General features: G+C 30.9%; 2 protein-coding genes across 4 annotated transcripts; both read left to right on the top strand.

Moving 5' to 3' along the window:
- Positions 1-14,374: 14,374 nt before the first annotated feature.
- LOC122531688 (40S ribosomal protein S13) lies at positions 14,375-15,879 on the top strand. 2 transcript variants are annotated; one of them, XM_043659805.1, is made up of 4 exons: positions 14,375-14,469; positions 14,917-15,044; positions 15,429-15,744; positions 15,808-15,879. In XM_043659805.1, exons 1-3 carry the CDS (start codon positions 14,447-14,449, stop codon positions 15,731-15,733), a joined length of 456 nt encoding a protein of 151 aa, XP_043515740.1. In that variant the 5' UTR covers positions 14,375-14,446; the 3' UTR covers positions 15,734-15,744; positions 15,808-15,879. The 2 variants fall into 2 exon arrangements, with proteins under 2 accessions (XP_043515740.1, XP_043515742.1); XM_043659807.1 differs by having other exon boundaries at positions 15,429-15,830.
- Positions 15,880-17,756: 1,877 nt separating this feature from the next.
- LOC122531687 (protein downstream neighbor of son homolog) lies at positions 17,757-20,307 on the top strand. 2 transcript variants are annotated; one of them, XM_043659804.1, is made up of 7 exons: positions 17,757-17,879; positions 18,153-18,774; positions 18,833-19,161; positions 19,234-19,448; positions 19,516-19,719; positions 19,784-19,970; positions 20,053-20,307. In XM_043659804.1, exons 2-7 carry the CDS (start codon positions 18,179-18,181, stop codon positions 20,223-20,225), a joined length of 1,704 nt encoding a protein of 567 aa, XP_043515739.1. In that variant the 5' UTR covers positions 17,757-17,879; positions 18,153-18,178; the 3' UTR covers positions 20,226-20,307. The 2 variants fall into 2 exon arrangements, with proteins under 2 accessions (XP_043515739.1, XP_043515738.1); XM_043659803.1 differs by having other exon boundaries at positions 20,050-20,305.
- The last annotated feature ends 522 nt before the right edge of the window (positions 20,308-20,829 follow it).

Genomic DNA, 20,829 nt, shown 5'->3' with positions numbered 1-20,829 from the left:
AAATGGAAACTTTTTGATACATTCATGTACAATCTGCCCTGCATCTCGAAATACGATAGAATCACATCGCTTGGTATAAAGGACTGAGACGAGTCTTATGTTTAAGATCAACTAGTAACTGCTTCATCATATTTATTGCCTGTAGGACATCATGTAATAGAATAACTAAATAAATAAAATAATATAATAAGTCAATATGTAAAGTAACAAATAAATAAATACATAAATCAATAAATAAAATAAAATAAGCACTAAATAAATAAATAAATATCTATGAATGAATAAATAGTTGGAACCGATCACCTTATATGACTATAGTCGACAAATTGCCATCTCAATGAACAACGGAAGAGTATCAGTAAGACTGTCAAAGCATCCTTTTGTTTGAGTTAAAACTTTTAGATTTTTTCATATAGCAATACCTCCACTACTTCCAACTACTATTGACATATACGATTGTCCTGTTTGCGTTTAATCTGGCCTTTATAAATTCGACTGTATATTTGTTTATTTTATCTTTATAAATCTTGTTAAAGCTATCTTCATCTTGATATCATACCATGTAATCTGTAGCATGGTCTTTTATGATCAAATTTTATTTCTTATTTCATCGTGTCTTTTCATTCCTTTCGCTTTGGTGAAAGTACATATCCAAAATCAGTACATATCCACAGGGTGTTTCGTAACTTGTGCGACCTACTTCGGGGAGCTGATTGTACGCCTAAAAATAATGAAAAATAGTCCTATAAATAAATATATGTCCTATCTGTCTTCGTTTATGAGATATAATAAATTTTATAAACAGAGCAAACTCTAGTAAGCTAGTTTTACGAGGGATGGTATATTCAATTTTCATAATAATCATAATTGGGATGAAGAAAACCCACATGTTATTGTGCATTCAAGACATCAATACCAGTTTAGTTTAAACGTATGNACATTTTAGCCGAGTGGCTAGGCAATTTTTAAATCAACACTTTGCAAATAAATGGATTGGTCGTGGAGGTCCTATTGCATGGCCTGCTCGTTCTCCGGATTTGAATCCATTAGATTTTCATTTGTGGGAACATTTAAAATCTATTGTATACGCAACATCGATTGAAAATGCTGAAATACTACGAAATAGTATAGAGAAAGGCTTCGGACAAATTCGAGAAACACCAGGAATGATAGAGAGAGTAACCAGATCAATGACAAGACGCGTGTAGACTTGTCTTCATATCCAAGGTGGTCATTTTGAGCATCTTTTGTAAAAGTGATTAAAATAAAAAATTCATTATATCTCATAAACGAAGACAGATAGGACATATATTTATATGACTTTTTTCATTATTTTTAGGCGTACAATCAGCTCCTGAAGTGGGTCCCACAAGTTGCGAAACACCCTGTATATATTCTAAGATTGGATGTCTTCTACATTTCATTTCATTTCATGATTATTTATATGATATTTAATCAATATCAAGCTAGAACTATATGTATTCATCTTTAATTACGTCCAGATATATTGACGATCTCAACTCTGGATTATACATATAGCCAAGTATTATCGATTTTGTCTCCAAATAAATCTTAATCTTGTGACACTAGTTATCTTGATTTTTCAGTAATTAATATCTTCAGTAATATATTTCTTTAGGACCATGCCCTCGATTTTTAATTTCAATAACTTCAATTTCTTCCAAGTTAATAGATCACGGTAGATTTACTGAATGAACATATTTGTTACTATTTCTTTCTATCTAGTTGATGCATTTCAAATAGTTACGTGCAAACCTAACTTAATCTGGGACCGACACTTTTCGTAACATGCACTACATTTACGGCACTCGGCAGCTAGTTGGCCTTCCATTTAACTTGAATAGGTTGAGTCGCCAATATATGTACCTCATCGTCTTTTATTTCACCGTAGCCAGTTACAAATTCTGTAATTTTCCAAAAAAAGATCGACAAGCATTCCAGCGAGACCATGAAATTTGAAAATGTTACTACAACATTTGAAATATAAAAATCTAAAGTGCGGATTTCATTGTATTGCGCACCATGTATAACTATGTTTGCTTCTTTTCCGAAATTCAACAGTGTATTATTTATTGTGGACCACGACTTTACAACTTAGCAGCGTTGTTTCAGATCTTTCAAAACTTCTCGAATATGTATCAATCCAAATTTTAACGCGAAGTCTCAATGATAAGATTATATTACATGAGCGTGCACTTGCTATGCATTCGAAAGAGAAATTTTTTTCAGATTTTTCTCAAATACTAGAATAACGAATCATCTCAACATCGCTTGTAAGAAAAAAAATACTATAGTTACTTTTGGTATTGCGGGTGGAATATTATATTTTAAATTTTTAAAATTTTGAATGTATACTCTTGCGGCTTGTTCGCATTTATCTCGCAATGTCTGTAAATACCTCAAATGAAATTTTACAATATAATAATTGTAAAATCAAATGAAATTTTACAATATAATAATTGTAAAATCAAATGTGATTTTACAATTACATTTACATTTACATTTTGAAAATATTCAATCTTCGTTAAGTGCTGGATTTCTGTTACCCGATTTGCAACGGATGTTTTCCATCTATATAGAGTTTGTACCTGTACGCAATAACAATTAATGTCTGAGTAATATCGCTTCCCAGTCACTAAAAACTTGAAGACAATTGGAGACCTGAGAAACTTTGTTTGTCAATGGGAGTAATGCACCATGTAATGTGTTGTAAGTCTATATGCGGTCAGGAAATTGATTTCCATGGTGCTACCGACAATTTAATGCATAGTAACTAAGCATTCCAATTACTTTATACTGATACTGTATTGAAATAAATATGTGCACCATACGCTTTTTCTGGCAAAACCATCTGCTACAAACTGATTTATCAGTTAGTAACCGTGACATCTTAGTAAACTGTTAGTAACCTTGTATCTATTGCATATCTATTTAAAATTACGACCATTGACTGCGCAATTCTTGGAACATTGACTGTGTAACTCTTGGAACATCGACTCATTTTATACTATTTTTAATTATCACAGTTACTACTAATAATTATCAAACTGATTAAATAAAAAATTTGTGAAATTTCTGACAGAATATATAACCTATTCGATTGTGCAGGAGTGAGTTACTAGTTTTCTTGCAAAATAAAAATAATCCTATAATAAACCCGAGTTCTTTCTATTACTTCTTGCTATTACTAAACCTATTTCTGCTATTATTTTCATGATATAGTTTCTGTTATGATTAAAGAACAGTCTGATGCCTATTTTCGAAGATAATAGATAACTTGTTCTTGCTAAAATTTCTGATAGTTTACACTTTTACTGGCCTATCTCTGCGAAAGTGTCTGCACCAATAAGGAAATCATTGATATAAAAATCTTTCTATAAGTATAATAATTCATTTCTAGATAACTTTGACACAATCTATTGCAACACCCAAGTTACAAAAAACGAAGTTGATGCCATAAATAAGCGTATATAATTGATACATCTATGTATATCTTTGGTTCCATGTCTAGTCGCTATAAAATTCATTAAAATCTTCTATCCATCGGATTCCCTTGGATCTACATTTTTTCTATATCGGTCGAGAGGACATATTTATAGTTTTGAAATCACATTAAAATCGAAAATAAATCATCTTGGATGGTCCATTCGATGATAAACCACCAAATATAATCTTTTTGCTGTTGTGTTCATAGCTTTAATAGCTTACAGCGTGATGTGTAATTATCATATTAATCCGTGTTAAATTCGGAATGTTCTTTAAATCGCCAGCTCGTAAACGACTATTGTTGTTTTTAATTCGTTTAGATCATTGTGAAGTGAGATTTAAGTAATGTAATAATCCATATTGTCTAATTTATTCAAAATAATTCCCACCGCTATTTCTGATGAGTGTGCTAGTATTAAATTGTTCTTTAATTTGCTACGAAATCTCTAACTGACGCAAATCGTTACGTAGTAGTAACTTAAATGGTGCCTTTTTGACCAGGTCAATTAACGATCGGAGGAGTAAAGGATCTTTCCTGAATGGATCTCTCCCGATCTTGAAGATAGAAGCCCGGGTTTCGACCCATTGTCTTCAGATAGAATTATTAACTTACTAATTAATTATTACCTTAAGTGTTTACTGCGGTATTTACCTTCGGATAATCTTTAGTACTTATTTATATCTTTGATAAAATTGGAGACCTATTGGAAGTCAAATCGGAGCTCTGCAGAGTATGTTCGCGTTGTCACCTCATCTCAATATAATTCCCTGGAATCCTGTTGATGAGAATATGACAAGAGTAAGTGATCTTAACTGATTTAGATCAAATTAAATGATGAGCCTACGGATATTGTGAACCTTTAAATATATGAATATAATAAAATAGTAATAAAAGAATAAAAATTATAGGAAGGAAACCACGCAATCGAAAGTTTCAGTATTGCGATTGATAAACAAACAGACAGATTGTAAGAAACCTATAGGGGAGAGTGTGTGCATGAATGTGTACGTATGTGTGTATGGATTCCAGACTTCCCTCAGTCAAGTTTTTCAACTAACAATGAGATGAGAAAGAAAGACGGTTTTGCATCAATCGGAAATTCATTCAAACCAAAGCTTGAATAAAAGTTTGGCAAGCAATGCCCTAAAAATTCGCTAAAAGTACTAGGAAGCTATTTGATATGGAATCAATGAGTGACTTTCCAGAGCTATCTGTATTAAATATAAAAGATAACATTGTCGGAGAAGAGGACAAGAAAATAACAGATATAGTTCTGGCGGAAGTAAGATCCGAGGAAACAAATTATAATCATCTGCTGCATAGTACGAATGACGATAATGTCTTCCTCCTAGAGGATGTGTCTTTTGAGGAATGAAAAGAATTTGGTGGAAAAGGATACGCAACCATTTTGAATACAACAAGGTAGTTGTTCAATTAGATAGACTCAGTTGTATACTAGAGTATAGGATAAGGACGAGAAAATATGCTAGTATAACTACTAGAAATATTAAAAAACTGTTGAAAAATGATAGCGAGTATTTGCGATGTCAAGATGGACAAAATAGACACAATCGGCCAAAAAGTGGTTTGTATTTTTATCCTTCCAGTAGTGAAAAACAGACTCATAAATGAAAACAAATTCCCTCGAAACATCGCCAAAATTGACTAGTACAGTAGTGATTTAGCGAATATTTACATAAAATTGAACGAACATACACTAAATTATATTAGTCGTGTAAAGTGCGATTATAGAGCAACGTTGTCGCATTAACTGTGAATAGCTTCAACAGATTAAATCATCCTCTCATTGTCAGTTCCAATTTTCAATCAATGAGAAATCAATCGCTCAACGTCGTGTTTGACAAAGCAATCCAGTTATACAAGTAACTCGAGAGAGAAAAGGCAGGTACTGAGAAACCAGCAGCTGAAACGCGACGCGTGCAGTTCTCGAAACAAGGATATAGGTCGCGCAATTCTAATCCGCCTAGATGCACGAAACAATGGAGATCAAATTCACCTTATCGAAAACGTGCAACTCCACTGCCATGGTACTCTCGCTCAGCACAGTCACCGATTAGATTACACCCGGGTACAATGATCGCGACTGGAATACCTTATAAACACTAAGATATGATCAACCAGCTAGATACGAGGACTTCTCTCCCTTCCATGACGAATCGGTTCTATCAATATTGCAAATCGCCTGACCACGACATACATGAATGCCAGAAAAGACAATACAATAGTTCGGGAAACACCACAGCGCCCCCGTTCAGGATCGAGCCTCGACGAGAAAAACCGACGTGAAAAATTCAAACCATAACTTAAGTAACCAGAATAAATCGCAAGGTTTGAGAATACTTAAAAACAGTGCGATACCGCGCGTCAAAATCGAAATCTCGGTCTTAAAATCCGACATTCGGATAAATTCGAACAGCCGTCTCATCCTCCAGGGTATCACGGACGAACGAGATTCTCGGTTCTATTTAGATTTATTACAGTACATCCATCAATTTCCACGTAGTACTAAATAGCTTCCTTGTAAGCACGGAAGGTACTGTTTAGACTTTTGGTCTATCTACTACTATCTCTTATCCACAATCAAAAATCGAAACATCTCTTTCTCAAACAGCACCATTACGATTCCCGCACGTTCCGTTGCATATGTATTTATACGGGTCACGAGGTTCTCAATCGGGTTTCTACGTCAACAAGATTTAGAAAGTATAACTCTTCATGATTCATTAGCCTACTGAGAAAACGGCGATTCATAGCTACATGCGTAAACGCATCGATATGCCCAAGCAGTACCACTATCCGCCTATCCGCAGGGCAGAAATCGACAAACAAATGACTTTTGAAAAATATATATATAGTTCGTTCTTCCAAGTCGCCATATAACTCTCCCTTGTAGATAGTGCTTAAAAAAACAGGACAAACATGAAAACAAACGTTAGCGAATGGTCATAAATTAACAAGAAGTCGGTACTTCATGCATACCTGCTTCCGAGTAGCTTGCTAGGTATTCGATCAGCTAGGAAGCGCAAAATACTTTAGTGTTTTTGATCTCGCGAACGGTTTCCATCAAATAGGTATGAAGAAAAAAGACGCTGCATTTTCTACACCGTATGGACATCACGAATACACGCGTATATCGCGCTAAAGAAGGCACCGGATACATTTCCACAATTAATGGATTCCGTCTTATCAGGCCTATAGGGCATGGAATTGTTTGTATGTAGATGATATCGTAATTTATGCATGCTCACTCGAAGAGCATAGATAAATTAAATAAGCTAGCCGAACGTCTGTGCGAGGCAAACTTGAAGCTACAACCATCAAAATACGGCTTCCTATACAAAGAGGTAGCTTATTTAGGGCATATCACTAATGAAGAAGGAGTTAAATCCTGCCCAAAGGAAATTGCTGCTGTTCAAAACTTTCCAACGCCGAAAACAGCCAAGAATTTGCACGAATTCTAGAGTCTCGCGGGATATTACCGTCGCTTCATAAATAAGTTTTCACAGATATCAAAGCAACTCGTTCGCTCCTCCGTAAGGATGCAAAATTTAATTGGGGAGCAGACTAGCATGCGTTTGAGATGTTGTAATCTGCTATGTTCCGAGCCAGTCCTTCAATATCCGAACTTTTCGAAACCATTCAACATCACAACGTGTCAGGCTATTCTGAAGACAAAGAGATACAAATCGTCTATGATCTGCACAACAGGACACATAGAGCATATATAAGATGCAACATGACCAGGTATTCAACAGGAGTCAACAAAAGGGTACAGACCCAAAAAATAGTTGAAAATCTGAAATCCGTTTTGGAAGGATCTTTTCAAATTAATGCCTTGATTTCCTACGATCTTGGAGATTCGCAATTTAGATCCTTCGCTTAAGAAGGAAGAGATTACTGGGATACCAGTGATTCTAGTGATCTATAAGATTTCTAAAATTTAGATTTCTAAGAAATATCTCTTTGGGCACTCAGAGATCCTTAAATTGATCCGGTTGCTTTGTTACCGCGCAACATCAAAAAACTTTGTTTTAGAACGAGATTAAATTATATTGAAGTATTACACAAAATTATAAAGTAAAATTAGATGTCATTATTTTGAACATTGAGGAAAAATGTTCCGTGATACCATTAAATTTTTCCTGATTCTTTGCCAGAGACAGTAGTATAACTGAATATGAATGGGAGTGCCGTATGCCCATATGAGCGATGTAGCATAATCTATTCCGTTTCTCCGAACTAGGTTCATATTAACTGTCCATTAATGTTCCCCAGTCAATATACCTATATAGCTGATCAAATTTAAATACATTTTTCTAGGCTATAATTTCTCTCTTCTCATTAAATTAGACGCGGCGTTCACATGAGAACAAAACACCTAGATTTGATTAATGATGCAAATCGCTCGATAAAGACAATGAACGAAATATCATTATCAACTTAATGTGAAGCGGTACTGTCCATGATTGGTACGTATGAATGATACTTCATGAATAAACGATAATTACTAAAGAGAATTCAGAATCCAGATTTAACATTATGAGCATATCGGATGCATGAAACAGAAAACTAAAGTACCGACAATCGGACTCTTCTAAAGAATTTTTACCAGTATACTCAGAATGGATAGATACAGATCTAAAATCTGCCCTCTGATAGAGATTATTTTGGGATTTCTCTATACAGTCCTTTGAATTCATAGAAACATCCATTAGGCTATTTTTTTTTCCTACGAATATTCACAAAGAAGTAAATTGAAGGAGTTAGAATGTTGCATGACTATCTGTTTATGTAATGTTAAATAATAATGAATAATACATAATATACATATATGAAAAATGATCAATAAATAATTATCTATCTATAATTATCAATCTAATGACCCAACATCAAAATGAGAGAAATATTGCTTTAGAAATATTAATTCCGAGAAATATTGCTTTAGAAATATTATTTCCGAGAAGAGTGCATTTGATAGTGAATTAGATACATATGCATCTAATGACTAATGCGTGCCGATCTGAAGCAACATATTGGACGAAGATTTGATCGGTAACTTGCTGCCTTTAAGGTTAATGAAGGGCAGCTGATTCAAAATTAAAGATTTGATTAGTGAGGTTTGATTGGATTTTAGTTCGCTTTTCAAGGATGATGGATGAACAAAGTTGGGTTAAATTAGATTTTAGTTCACTCTTCAAGGGTAAAGGCTGAATGAAGTTGAGTTAGATTAGATCTTAATTCAGGAATAAGGTTTGAATTGAATGATTTGAATAATCTGACGAAGGTGGACTAAGCAAGGAAGTAAGTAAGTAAGTAAGAACAAGGAAGTAAATAAGTAAGTAAGTAAGTAAATAAGAGTTGATGAACGTAAAGATACGTTATAAACTGAGCACTAAAAGAATTGAGCTAATAACTGAGAGTAAGTTGATTTGATGAACGTAAGAATATCGTGCAAATACTGAGTTGTTCTTTCTTGAAGTTTCTTTTACTGCAGGTACTCTGAAGTGACGTATCCCTGCAACCTGCATTTAATATGTAAATTTCAATTGATTAGTGATGATAAGGTATTATAGATGTTTAGTGCTGTTTGTGGTTGCAGGAAAAAATTTCAAAAAACCTACGTTGCTTGATCTTAATTCACTACGTGTGTGATCTTAATTATGTGAAGTTGAACATTAAGCGTGTGTAATTGCGTGTTTTGGAAGGTCCTGATTTTTAACGGAATAATGTTGACCTCGTATTTACCAATGTTTCTGATGAGTAGTTTTTGGTGATTCGGGTGATATGCGGTGATGAGTGAGAGCTATTGATATATTCCTGGATAGTATATTTGCGAACGTGTAACTGTTTGATAGAGATATCATAGGGTTTGTTTAGAATCATCCAAAGAAATTTGTTTTGAATTCTTTGTATTTTGTTAATGTACATTTCTGCAGCGGCCGCCCAAATTTAGTGCCCACAGGTAATAATGATGCATGTTTTGTAAAGGTTTCATTTTACTTTGAGCTTGAGTATTTCGTGATATGAATGGATAAAGTATACGGAGTGCGAAATATGTTAGGTGAGTTTTTTTTTTATTGCTGGAGCCCATGTGATTTTGTAGTCAAGGATGACGCCTAGGTATTTTACAATGGAAAACCAGGGAATATTTTGACCTGCGATTGTAATTAATTTTAGAGATATGTTTTTCTTTGTGGTGAAAGTGATAGCTTGTATCTTTTTGGAATTAACAGTTAACTTCCAGTTTTTAAAATAATCTTGTAATATGTCTGTGTGGTTTTGAATGTATGTGGTGGCTTTCTCTGAGCTCCATGAGAAAGAGTATATGGCAGTGTCATCTGCATATGTACATGGCGGTGTACGTATTTTGGGCTCTGGGAAGAATTTATATATAGTATAAAATTCTTATAAATTATTATATAATATGAAAGAAGAGGGCCAAGTATGAATCCTTCAGAAACACCGGCTGAGACATTTTTGTGGAGTTTGATCTGTTTATTGAGATATTTCTGCTGTGGAGGTAGCTAGTTATGATATTGATGAGCTGTGCAGAAATGTTCGTTTTATGTAGTTTTTCTAGTAGGGCAGTATGTCAGATTGAATCGAATGCTTTTTAGAGGTCCAGTAATAAGAGTTGTATAATTCTTTTTTTGTTTCGTTCTATAATGATATATTCTGTGACGCGCTGTAGCTGGTGCATGCAAAAGTGTTCTTTTCAGAAGTCGAATTGTTGTGGCATTGTGACTTGAGATATTTCTATGTAGGTGAGGAGATATTGGTGGATGACTTTTTCAAGTATCTTGCCAAGATATTTAGGAGGCTGATTGATCTGTAGCTGGTTGGAGATGCATATAGCGGGTTTTCCTGGTTTCAGTATTGGTATAATCTTTGTCATTTTCCAAACAGTTGGAAAATAGATGAGTTTTAAGCAAGCTTTGTATATGTAATATAGTTGTACTATGGGTTTAGTTGGTAGGTTTTTCAATTTAATGGCAGTTATTTTGTCAGGACCAGGAGCTTTGTTATTGGAAAGTTTCTTTATCATGTCCTTGATTATTATAGGAATGCACAATAGGAAATTTTCTCGAGTTGGAGAGATTTATTTGATGAGTAGCTTTGTGTTCAATTTCTTGTTCTATGGGAGATTATGTGTTGTAAGCGTTCAAGTTTACCTGTTCAAAATTTCGAGCTGGGCCTTCAGATTTTTCCTCATCTGTGCAATGAATAGTGTTGTGCGTTGTGTCCTGTAGTACGGGGATTTTGGTTTTAGAGCCTCTAGTAATTCTGAAAGTTTGCAAAAGCGTGTGATTGGTATTTTTTATGTTTGCAAGGTTTTGCTGCCAAATTCTGTTTTTTTTTTTTTCCAGGATTATTCTATAGTGCTTGTGAGGATGTTTCTTCGGAATTTATAGATCGGATTTCCGGTCTTTTGATATTTTCTCTCATTTTGTTTCTGTCTTTTATAATCGGAGAGAGTCGGAGAGAAGCGGATTAATGATTGGGCTTATGTAATGGGCTGAAACTATTTGTGTGGTGTTACGGTATGCCTTCTGTATGTGGTATGTGAGGGTTTTAATTTCTGCGTTTACGTCCAGTTTGTTAGTAGGATGTCAGTTTATGTTGATTCTATTGCAAAATTTGGGGTATGCGGTCCAGTGTGTTCTGTCGTTGTTGATTTTCTTTCTGCCTTTGAAGTTCTATTGGGAGATGATTCGAGGGTAGGTCGTGAATGGTTTGGCATTTGAAGAGGTAGGGTATGTTAGAAAGGAAAATATTGATGGGTGTAAGTCGGACTGTGTATAATTTGGTAATTTCTGAATTCTGAATAGTTTTTGATTACCGATCCGTTAGCGTTTCTATTTAAATCCTAGCTATTTAAATTATTCCAAATACGGTTTTTGGCATTGAAGTCCACCGATAAGGAAGTGTCCTGTTCCGTGAAAGGGAATAATATTGTCTAAATCGGTTTAGTTTATTTTGGTTTTCGGAGATACATATGCGGCACTGATGAGTGTCGTTTTCAATTTTATTTTATGTTAGGGGAAGTAGGTTGAGGGATGTCTTCAACGAGAATATCTTTATGTACGGCTAGGAGTACTCCTCCTCTTGGTCTGTTTGTGGTGGTGGGGGATCCATCTTTTCTATAAATGTTATAATTTGCATTAACCAGTAATGATGACAATGTCTGTGTTATGATCTATAAGAAATTTTTGGAGTTCTAGTGTTTTGTTTTTTGGACTGGTTGCGTTTCATAATGTGAATTTCAAAGAATTTTCATGAATGGCAATTTTTCAATTCTTTGATTATTAAGATTGTAGCTTTAACTCTGTCAAGATTATTACACTACATTTAATGTAGTGTTTTCGTATTGAAGAAATTATTCTTAAGAATAAGTCGAAATTTGCTGTTTTAAGTTGATCGAGTTGAACTGTGATATCTGGATTATTTTGTTGATCTGTTAGTAAGGAGTGAGTAGTGGTTGAGATGTTAGTGCTCTTGGGTAAGTTAGGCCTTGTTAGTCCGTCTATGGACTGAGTAGAAGGAAGAGTATAAAGGTTTTATTGGGAGGAAGGATGAGGAAATGATATGAGTAAGGATAGGTGAAGGTTGTTGTACTGATTGGATTTGCGTCTTTTTTTTTGGAGATGAAAGCTAGGAGGGCAGGACATTTTAAAAAGTTCGCTGAGTGACTTCCTTTGCAATTTGTGCAGGTAGGTGGTGTTTCAAATATTTTTTTTGCAAGCTCTGGAATCGTGTGGACCAGCGCACTTTACGCAGACTTTTTATTGCAATTTGTTGTGGTGTGACCGTGGGCTTGATAACGGAAACACTGAATGGCAGGTTTGTGTGATTCGTATTTTTCCCAATAAATCTTAATATTTTCTATATATCTGATGTAGTTTATTTGTGCTAGAGATGTCCTGAGTGCGAAAATAACACGATAAATCGGATACTTTGTGTGCGTTGGAATTTCTGTACAGATGTATATCGTAGCTTCTGGAAGTCTTGTAAGACCTTTAAATATTACAGTTATTTTCTCCATACTGACAGTAGGTATAGTATTCTATATTTTCCTTTTGACATATGATTTTAAAATCAGTGAAATCATTTAAATTTGCAAACATAATTTTCAGTTCATTTGAGGTAAATTTTACTTGAAAAGCGTTCTTATATTTTTTCTTGAGAGCATCCAGAAGCTTGACATGATTTATTTTGCCGTGTAGGCTATACGTAGATAGGAGGAGATTTTGTGTTATGAGATTTTATGACTGGTAGGTTAGGGCTAGCTGTAGGATTTTCATGTGTAAAGGGTTACCCGTGAAGGATTCTTTGTTTTCCAGTGTTTTATTCGATCATAAGATTTTCAGCAAATAAGCTGAACCTATTTTTTGTTTGAATGTCAGGATTTGTGATGTCCATACTTTCAATTTTGTTAATCTTGGTGACCGGTAGTGAATCAAAGAGCGACATTGACTTTCGTCTTCGGGTAGCTTCAATTTTGATTTTATCCTCATTGAGCTTCTGTTTTACTGCTATTATCCATTGAGTGTATTTTTTTGCGATTGTACAGATTGTGGTGGCTCCGTGTTTAAGTTGCTCTGGTCTGGATGGTCTTTACGAGATGAGACTTCCAGTTGTAAAAGTTGGATCATCCAAGGTATGAACACTGAATTCTGTCCTTGAAGGTTCGCCTGGGTAACTGTAACAAATACTTCGAACTATTCGGTTTTAGATAACATGCTATCTGCTTTACTACCTAAGCGCTAATGATGTTAAATGAAGAATGATCATTCTTCAAAGAGAGAAACAGATAAAAACGAAAATACCAAAAAACAGGAAACCACCTACACAAGTTAAACAGAAACCTACTAACTACCGCCAAAAAGAATAGTAAAACTCAGAAATCAAAAATTACAGGATAAACTCAAAAAATCAAAGATTAAAAAGTATTTATTTCAGTACAATATTTAAATTTATATTTTACATAATTATGTTTTTTCTAAATATATTTTTTTATATATTGATTTGAAATTATATATATTATTCTAGATTTTTTTATTAATCATTTTGTACCTTTAATATTATGTTACTTTATATCTTCAATAAATAAAAAATCTAGTATAAAGTTAAAAGAACATTTATGTTATCAAAATAATGTTTGTTTAATAAGATTTAAAAAACAAATGTACAAAATTAAATATTTTAGATTGGAATCACACTTCGATGAGATCATAAGATATTACGAAGTTGTGCTATTTTCTCATTGTTTGTCTAATTTTTCCAGAAACTATATATTCCATAGTTTACATGAAATAATTATAATAATGAAATGAACATTTTGTTAAAAAAAATATTCGTGCTCGCAATATTTAATTGGAACATTTTTAAAATTTAAATTGTTCAAGTTTATTTAGATCGTGAATTGATTTTTTGATAATCATCCGCTGCAAGTTAGAGCCGAAAGAGAAGCAGAATTTAACTTTTGGCTTAACTCCGATTGTAACTTTTAATTATGTATATCGTATATATTTGAAATAATCTCTCAGGGTTTCCAATTTTTGTTGTTTATTTATAATTTAAAATTATTTGTTTTTTTTGTATAATTGTATTAGTTTTACGCAACGTTTTGTTAAATTATACTGTATTTTAGCGTGTTATCAATAATTATTATTGAAACTGATAGTTAAATTCAAATTAATTATAATTTGATTAAAATAATATTTTTAGTGCGACATTAAATATTCTACGATCGTAATATTTTTCAATTGTTTTTTACGTCATAATTTTTATATCAATTTTTCCACAAATTTTAAGTTTCGTAGTTCTACTATTTTCCAACTGGATTAAAAGAGCGTTGTTGTCTCTGGATGAGAACTGCGCACGGAATCTGTCTATTTGAATGAGAACTACGCAAAGATGGGTCGTATGCACGCACCAGGGTAAGATTATTTGAATTTTAGTGAAAATTATTATTACATTTAAAATTAGTTTTTTTCTTGCATGCTTTTTAATTTTTTTTTGTATCAGAGTATGATTTCATAAATGAATTGAATAAAAAATTATTATAACAATATTCTTTCAGCCTCCACATGTTTCTTAAAAGTCGCGATAGTTGCATATTCTTAAAAATAATTTATATTTTAATATATGTTAACCATATTCTCATTTAAATTTGGAGTCGAAAAAAACTTATCTTTTTTACAAATTTTTTGTAATTTTTATTTTCTTTTTATACATAACCTCAATTTATTTTTTTCAGTTATCTTTGTATTTTCGAAGGAATTAATTAATTGTACTTTTCTTGATTCATATTAATATCATTTTTTACGTATACATTGTTATATAAAAGGTATGAAGTATTTAAATAAAATTTTATAATATTGCAGAAAGGGTATATCCCAGTCAGCGTTACCTTATAGACGTAGTGTCCCTACCTGGCTCAAATTAACTCCAGAGGATTGCAAGGAGTTGATTTATAAATTAGCAAAAAAAGGACATACTCCATCACAAATTGGTAATTTCTTTTCATACAATTGATATAGTTAATTTATTGAAAATTTTAAAAATGATTTTAGATATTAATATAACATATTAATTGTATATTATAAGTTATACCTTTATTATTTATATATATTTTATGTTTTGTTTATCAAAATTTGTTTAGATATAATTTTTTTCAAGCAAACTGATTAAAATTCAATGCTTATGCCATTGTTTATAATGTAAATAAATTGCAATATTAAAAACATGATAAGTTTTTTAAAATGATTGTGATATTTAGTCATGCTATTATAAGTATTTATCAAAAACAAACTTAGAAATTATTTAATATGTGTTACATTTTTTAAAAATTTACTTATTTAATGTATTTATTTAAGTAGATGATGAAATTTTTCAGGCGTGATTCTTCGAGATTCTCATGGAGTTGCTCAAGTACGTTTCCGTACTGGAAATAAAATCCTGAGGATAGTTAAAAGTATGGGTCTCGCACCTGATTTACCAGAAGATTTATACTATTTGATTAAAAAAGCAGTAGCTATAAGAAAACATTTAGAAAGAAATCGAAAAGATAAAGACAGCAAATTTAGATTAATTCTTGTAGAGTCTAGAATTCATAGACTCGCACGTTATTACAAATCTAAAGGAACTCTTCCAGCAAACTGGAAGTACGAAAGTTCCACAGCTAGCGCACTTGTTGCGTAATTATGTATTTTTTGTATTATTCATTTATGTGTATGTATTATTATTAATATTATTCATGTAATATAATTCTTTTATGTATTATTCATGTATTTTTGAACAAAATAGAGCTTTACATATAAATTATTTGTGTTTTGTTAAATACAAACACCAAAAAATAAGCTACCTATTTTATTCAGTGGCCATATATTTGAAAAATGGCAAAACAGACACTTCATTTACTCCATAGTTTTCAAACATATCACACCTGAACACAAAGTCTTATATTAAAGAAAATGTCCCGTGACGTTTCCAACTTCCGAGTTCAATACATAACTTTCATACTCTAGTTTATATACCATTTTCCTGAAATCGACTAGCGATCATTGAGTAAAACGATTAGAACATGTTCATATATATTTACGGCTATATATAAAATAATGAATGAGAAAAACGCAATTTCTTTAAAAATTACATGCGTAATTAACTTAAAATACTTATTAAATTAACTTAAAATATTATTGTTATATAAAGTATATTGTTAATGATAGAAATATTTTTGTTATCATATTGAGAAATATAATTTAGTGTATGTGTTATTCGATTGCCAAAATTATGTCGATAAATTAAAAATTATTTCAAAATAACAAATTTATATACCTCGTCTATGCTAACATCATACATATGTATATGACAAAGCCTCATCTGTGACAAAGAAGAACGATATTGTATGTTTACATGGAAATTCACACCTTCGTAAGCCTACTTATCGTTAGTCTATAATCTATATTCTATGCTATAGTGCCGCTATGTGATGGTTGCTAATCGAATAACACATACACTAAAAATTATAATTTCAAGTTTGTTTACATAGCTTACGTATGTAAGATAATTACACATTCAGAGTCAGATTCACTTCATCGGTTTTGATAATTTAAAATATGTGATCTAGGTCATTATTTTAAATACTATTTATAATGCTATTATGTATATGCATATTATATCATTACATATTATTTTAAGTCAAGTCTGTTAAAGTCGGAAATATTTTTGCTGTTATATTGAATGTCATTATACAATCACTACTTGTAAAATTATATCTTCAGAAGCAGAATAAAGTATGTACTATCAATCATAAATCATTGAAAATTTTTTATGAATATCTTGGAAATGAAGATTAAACGGGAGTAGGAAAAAATTGTTCAAAATGATGAATTAAGAACATATTTCTAAGTCATGGAAATTGATTAAGTTTATTTGATTCCAAACAATTATCATATATAAATTTACATAAACTGACCTAGATCTTATAAAAAATAATTCATTGATGCAGATTAACTTCCAAAAAAGTTTGCTGCCAATTGGAGATTTATTTTTAAACCAATATCTGACTGTAAATATTTGTAATGGATTCTCTTGTTCTACTCTTGATCTAATGTTAGATCTTGATGATTTCCATACTATACGTATATAATATAACATAATATAAAATTATGTAATATAATATTATATAAATCAAATACGTATATCCAAATCTTTTGAAAATATTTAAACCACGATAAATTAGTTTTTGTCGATTTTCCTATCTTAAAATATTTAATATTTTTTAAACTTTTAAAAGAATGATAGGATTGATTAATAGTATATTGAATTTCAAAATTCAAATTAATGTGATTTATTATTTTTACTCCTGGTACATTCTTTTGTATTGATAAAAATATCAAACATTTCGGGATAAGCAAGATAAAAGAAACACCTTGCATACATAAAACTTTTTATTGAAATGAAATTTTAATTTTTATCTAATAAAATACATTTAATTGCATAAATAAATAGTAGTTGAAGGGACGATGAACTCCAATATGTATATACATGTATTATGTATCTATGCATGTGTTCGTATACACATCCTATGTATGTAACGAACTGTTTATCCCTCCAGTTAGGGTGCTTCAAATATTTCTCGATACTTTGATACATATTATAATTTTTTTTTTAAATCTATTCTACAATTGTAATTATAAATATATATTTCATTTTGATACTACTTATATATATATCATACATAGTACGTTAGTAAGTTTAAATTCTTCAAATATGGCTCTTGTTTACAGTGGAAATCTATTTAATTGACAGTGAAATCAGATTGATAAAAAAGTCCTAAGTAACGGTATGTATATTTAATTATTTCCTTTTTTCTTGTAATATTGTCAAAAATATTTAAAATTTTAATATTAAATAAACAGAAATGTAAAATTAAACTATAAGAAATATAACCTATAATTGTGTAGAACGTAACGGAAATAAATTGTGAAGTGTTTATTAAATTAGAAATAAAAAATTAGTATTATCTCAAAGAATGTTAATGTTATGTTAATAAATACTTATATTTTTTAATATTAAACATTGTTATTAATTATTATTTATAATTTTTGTTCAATAGCATGACAAAGTTTATCTCAATTACTAATGGAGAATCAAAATAATTTGCAACTAGAGTGGAAGAAACCAGAAGAAGTAATGCAGTTACATCGACTAAAAATGAAAAAACGTGCTCTTCAAGCACGTATGAACAATGCACACGTCAATAGAAAAAATTTAGAATTAAAGCCCACACAAAAATCTAATAGTATTGATTCTAATCAATGTGCAAATCAGAAGCGAAAAAATCCTTTCAGTAAAAATGAAACATGTAAAATGTTGAATATAACACCAGCAGATGTGGAAACTAGTAATGATAATACATTATTTGAGTTATTAAAAATTAAGGTTGCAAAAGTGAATGAAATGAATAACTCAATACCTAATTATCCTTTAACATTTAGCGATGCATTTTTAAATTTGGAAATAAATAAGGATATTTTGAATTTAGAAGCACTTAAAGGTGAGAAATATATTCCAATAGATTGGACTTTAAAAACTAAAATGAGATTTATGTCGCCAAAACCATTTCCTTGGAATTGTAAATTAAAAACTAGTGAAGAAGCCTCGGGTACTACTGGTTTTGTAAGATGTTTGGATATTAGTGAACAACACTCAACTTTAGATACTAGTCCAAATGCAAGGTAATTCTTATGTTTGTATCAGTAAAAATATCCATTAATTAAAATATTTGTTAAACAGGTTACATCAATGCTGTTTAATATGGCAGCATCCTTCATTACCATGGCTAGAGTTATTTCCTCGTTCCACTGGCAAAGTGAGTGCAACTTTAGTAAGTAATTCTATGATAATAAACAACATGTTCATTAAGGAAGCTTTGTATAAAGAATGGAGTGAAAGCTTCAGATCACTTTTTCATTTATTAAGAGCACGACAATGTCCATATTTTTATGTCTGCACGAACAATTTTACTGTATTATTTCGTGCTGCTGGAATATGTGGAATTTCTGAAGCTCATGCCCTTTTGACTCCTACAACACGTGGCTTCCGACAATCTTTAAAACAAGAAGGTATAAGCAAAATCTAATATGTGGAAAAAATTTTTAACACTATTTTATTTTAAGTTTGCACATTTTTCATAGAAATTGAGTATACAATGCCTTTGCGAAAAGATTCTAAACGACGGTCAGATGTAACTGATTCAGGATGTGATACAGTAGATTCAATTGCATCAAATACTACATTCAGTTATACAGAGAATCAAAATTTGGATGATGAGGATGATGAGACACAAGATGAATGGCTGCAAAGTCTAGGAGTTGAAAATTCCGAAATTCGTAAAATTAATAATTCTCAGGTAATTTTCAGATATGCATAATTTTATTTTTAATACATTATTTATAGATTATACAATTTTCTTCTAGACAAGAATGACATTAGAAAGACAAACTGAAATAGACAATATGAAAGAATCCCTCATTTTTGTAAAAGGTGTTGAAGCACAAGCTTTATTTAATTTTTTAATTAATTGTAAGTCTGCCATTACAACAACTGGTCCTTTGGCAGGAGTACCTCCGACTCTTTTATCACCAGTGGCTTTTCATGGTGCAACATTAAAACCAATTAAGGTAAAATATTCTTATATTTAAATTAAAACATAATATAAATTATAAATTATTTTCACTTTTGAAGGTTAAGGAAAGTATAGTTCGTGTTGACAATGAGAGATATTTTTCTATGGAATTAAAAGGACCTCTTCTGCCACATGTATTACCTTTGCTTTGTTCTTTAATGAAATCTAGTCAATTAGAACAATATTCTGCAAGTTGTGCAGGATTACAGTCAACAACTTCATTTTCAGCAATGAAAAATAATTTTGGTAAATATTTTTTCTGGCAAAATTATAGTTATTTATATAAAAATTATATGAACACCATGTGATATTTGTATTTTTACAGAAGAAATGGAATCTGGAAATGTACCAAAAATTCCAGAAAATGTTTTTGGTAAAGAAAATTTAAGCGATTGTGGATTTAATAGCGAATTATTAAAAGATTTTTGTAGTCCTGACCCAACACATATCAATATTATAGAAAATATTAAATTTTCAAATAATTTATATACATGGTCGTGACAAAAAATTATTATTATATTAAAAATATTAGGAGCAAAGCTCTAATTATGTCTATTTGTTGGTTAATTTAGAAAAATTAAATGTTTGATATAATTTATTCAAACAATAATTAATTAATTGAAATTATTTGAAGATTTAAAATTAACGTCAATTGTATTATATTTTTAATGCATTGTGGAAATAAAATTAAAATATTAAATAAGAATAAACATTAAATGATATCATAATTGTAATTATGATGGTAATTATTAATATTTATATTATATATTAATAATTATAATATTACTATTGATACTGAATAATATACACAGGCTATAATAACAATTGTATAATAGATAAAAAATCTATTGAGTACTGAATATCTTAATATTTTATAGAAATTTTTTATTAAATACTTATTTTACAATACAATAAATATTTGACAATGAATGATAATTCCTTATTTGAAAGGATTATTAAAATAAGTTGCTATAATCGATTTGGGTTTATTTTTTACAAAACAAATGCAGAATGATGAATTATTTCAATTTATATAGTTTGATCGAAGTAGAATTATTTTTTTACCAATAAAAATATTTTGTAATGTTTAAAAATTGTATTAAAT

The sequence above is a fragment of the Frieseomelitta varia genome, unplaced genomic scaffold (assembly GCF_011392965.1).
Source record: "Frieseomelitta varia isolate USP_RPSP 00005682 unplaced genomic scaffold, Fvar_1.2 scaffold_411, whole genome shotgun sequence".
NCBI lineage: Eukaryota > Metazoa > Arthropoda > Insecta > Hymenoptera > Apidae > Frieseomelitta > Frieseomelitta varia.
Note: the sequence above shows the minus strand (reverse complement) of the source record. Positions and strands in the feature narration are given on the sequence as shown.

Excerpts from the sequence above, each read along its gene's own strand:
- LOC122531688 (XM_043659805.1), top strand. The coding sequence starts at position 14,447 with ATGGGTCGTATGCACGCACCAGG. Across the intron at positions 14,470-14,916 it reads GGTCGTATGCACGCACCAGG|AAAGGGTATATCCCAGTCAG; the intron begins GTAAGATTATTT and ends ATAATATTGCAG. Across the intron at positions 15,045-15,428 it reads ACATACTCCATCACAAATTG|GCGTGATTCTTCGAGATTCT; the intron begins GTAATTTCTTTT and ends GAAATTTTTCAG.
- LOC122531687 (XM_043659803.1), top strand. The coding sequence starts at position 18,179 with ATGGAGAATCAAAATAATTTGCAACTAGAGTGGAAGAAACCAGAAGAA. Across the intron at positions 19,162-19,233 it reads ACAATCTTTAAAACAAGAAG|AAATTGAGTATACAATGCCT; the intron begins GTATAAGCAAAA and ends CATTTTTCATAG. Across the intron at positions 19,720-19,783 it reads CAACATTAAAACCAATTAAG|GTTAAGGAAAGTATAGTTCG; the intron begins GTAAAATATTCT and ends TCACTTTTGAAG.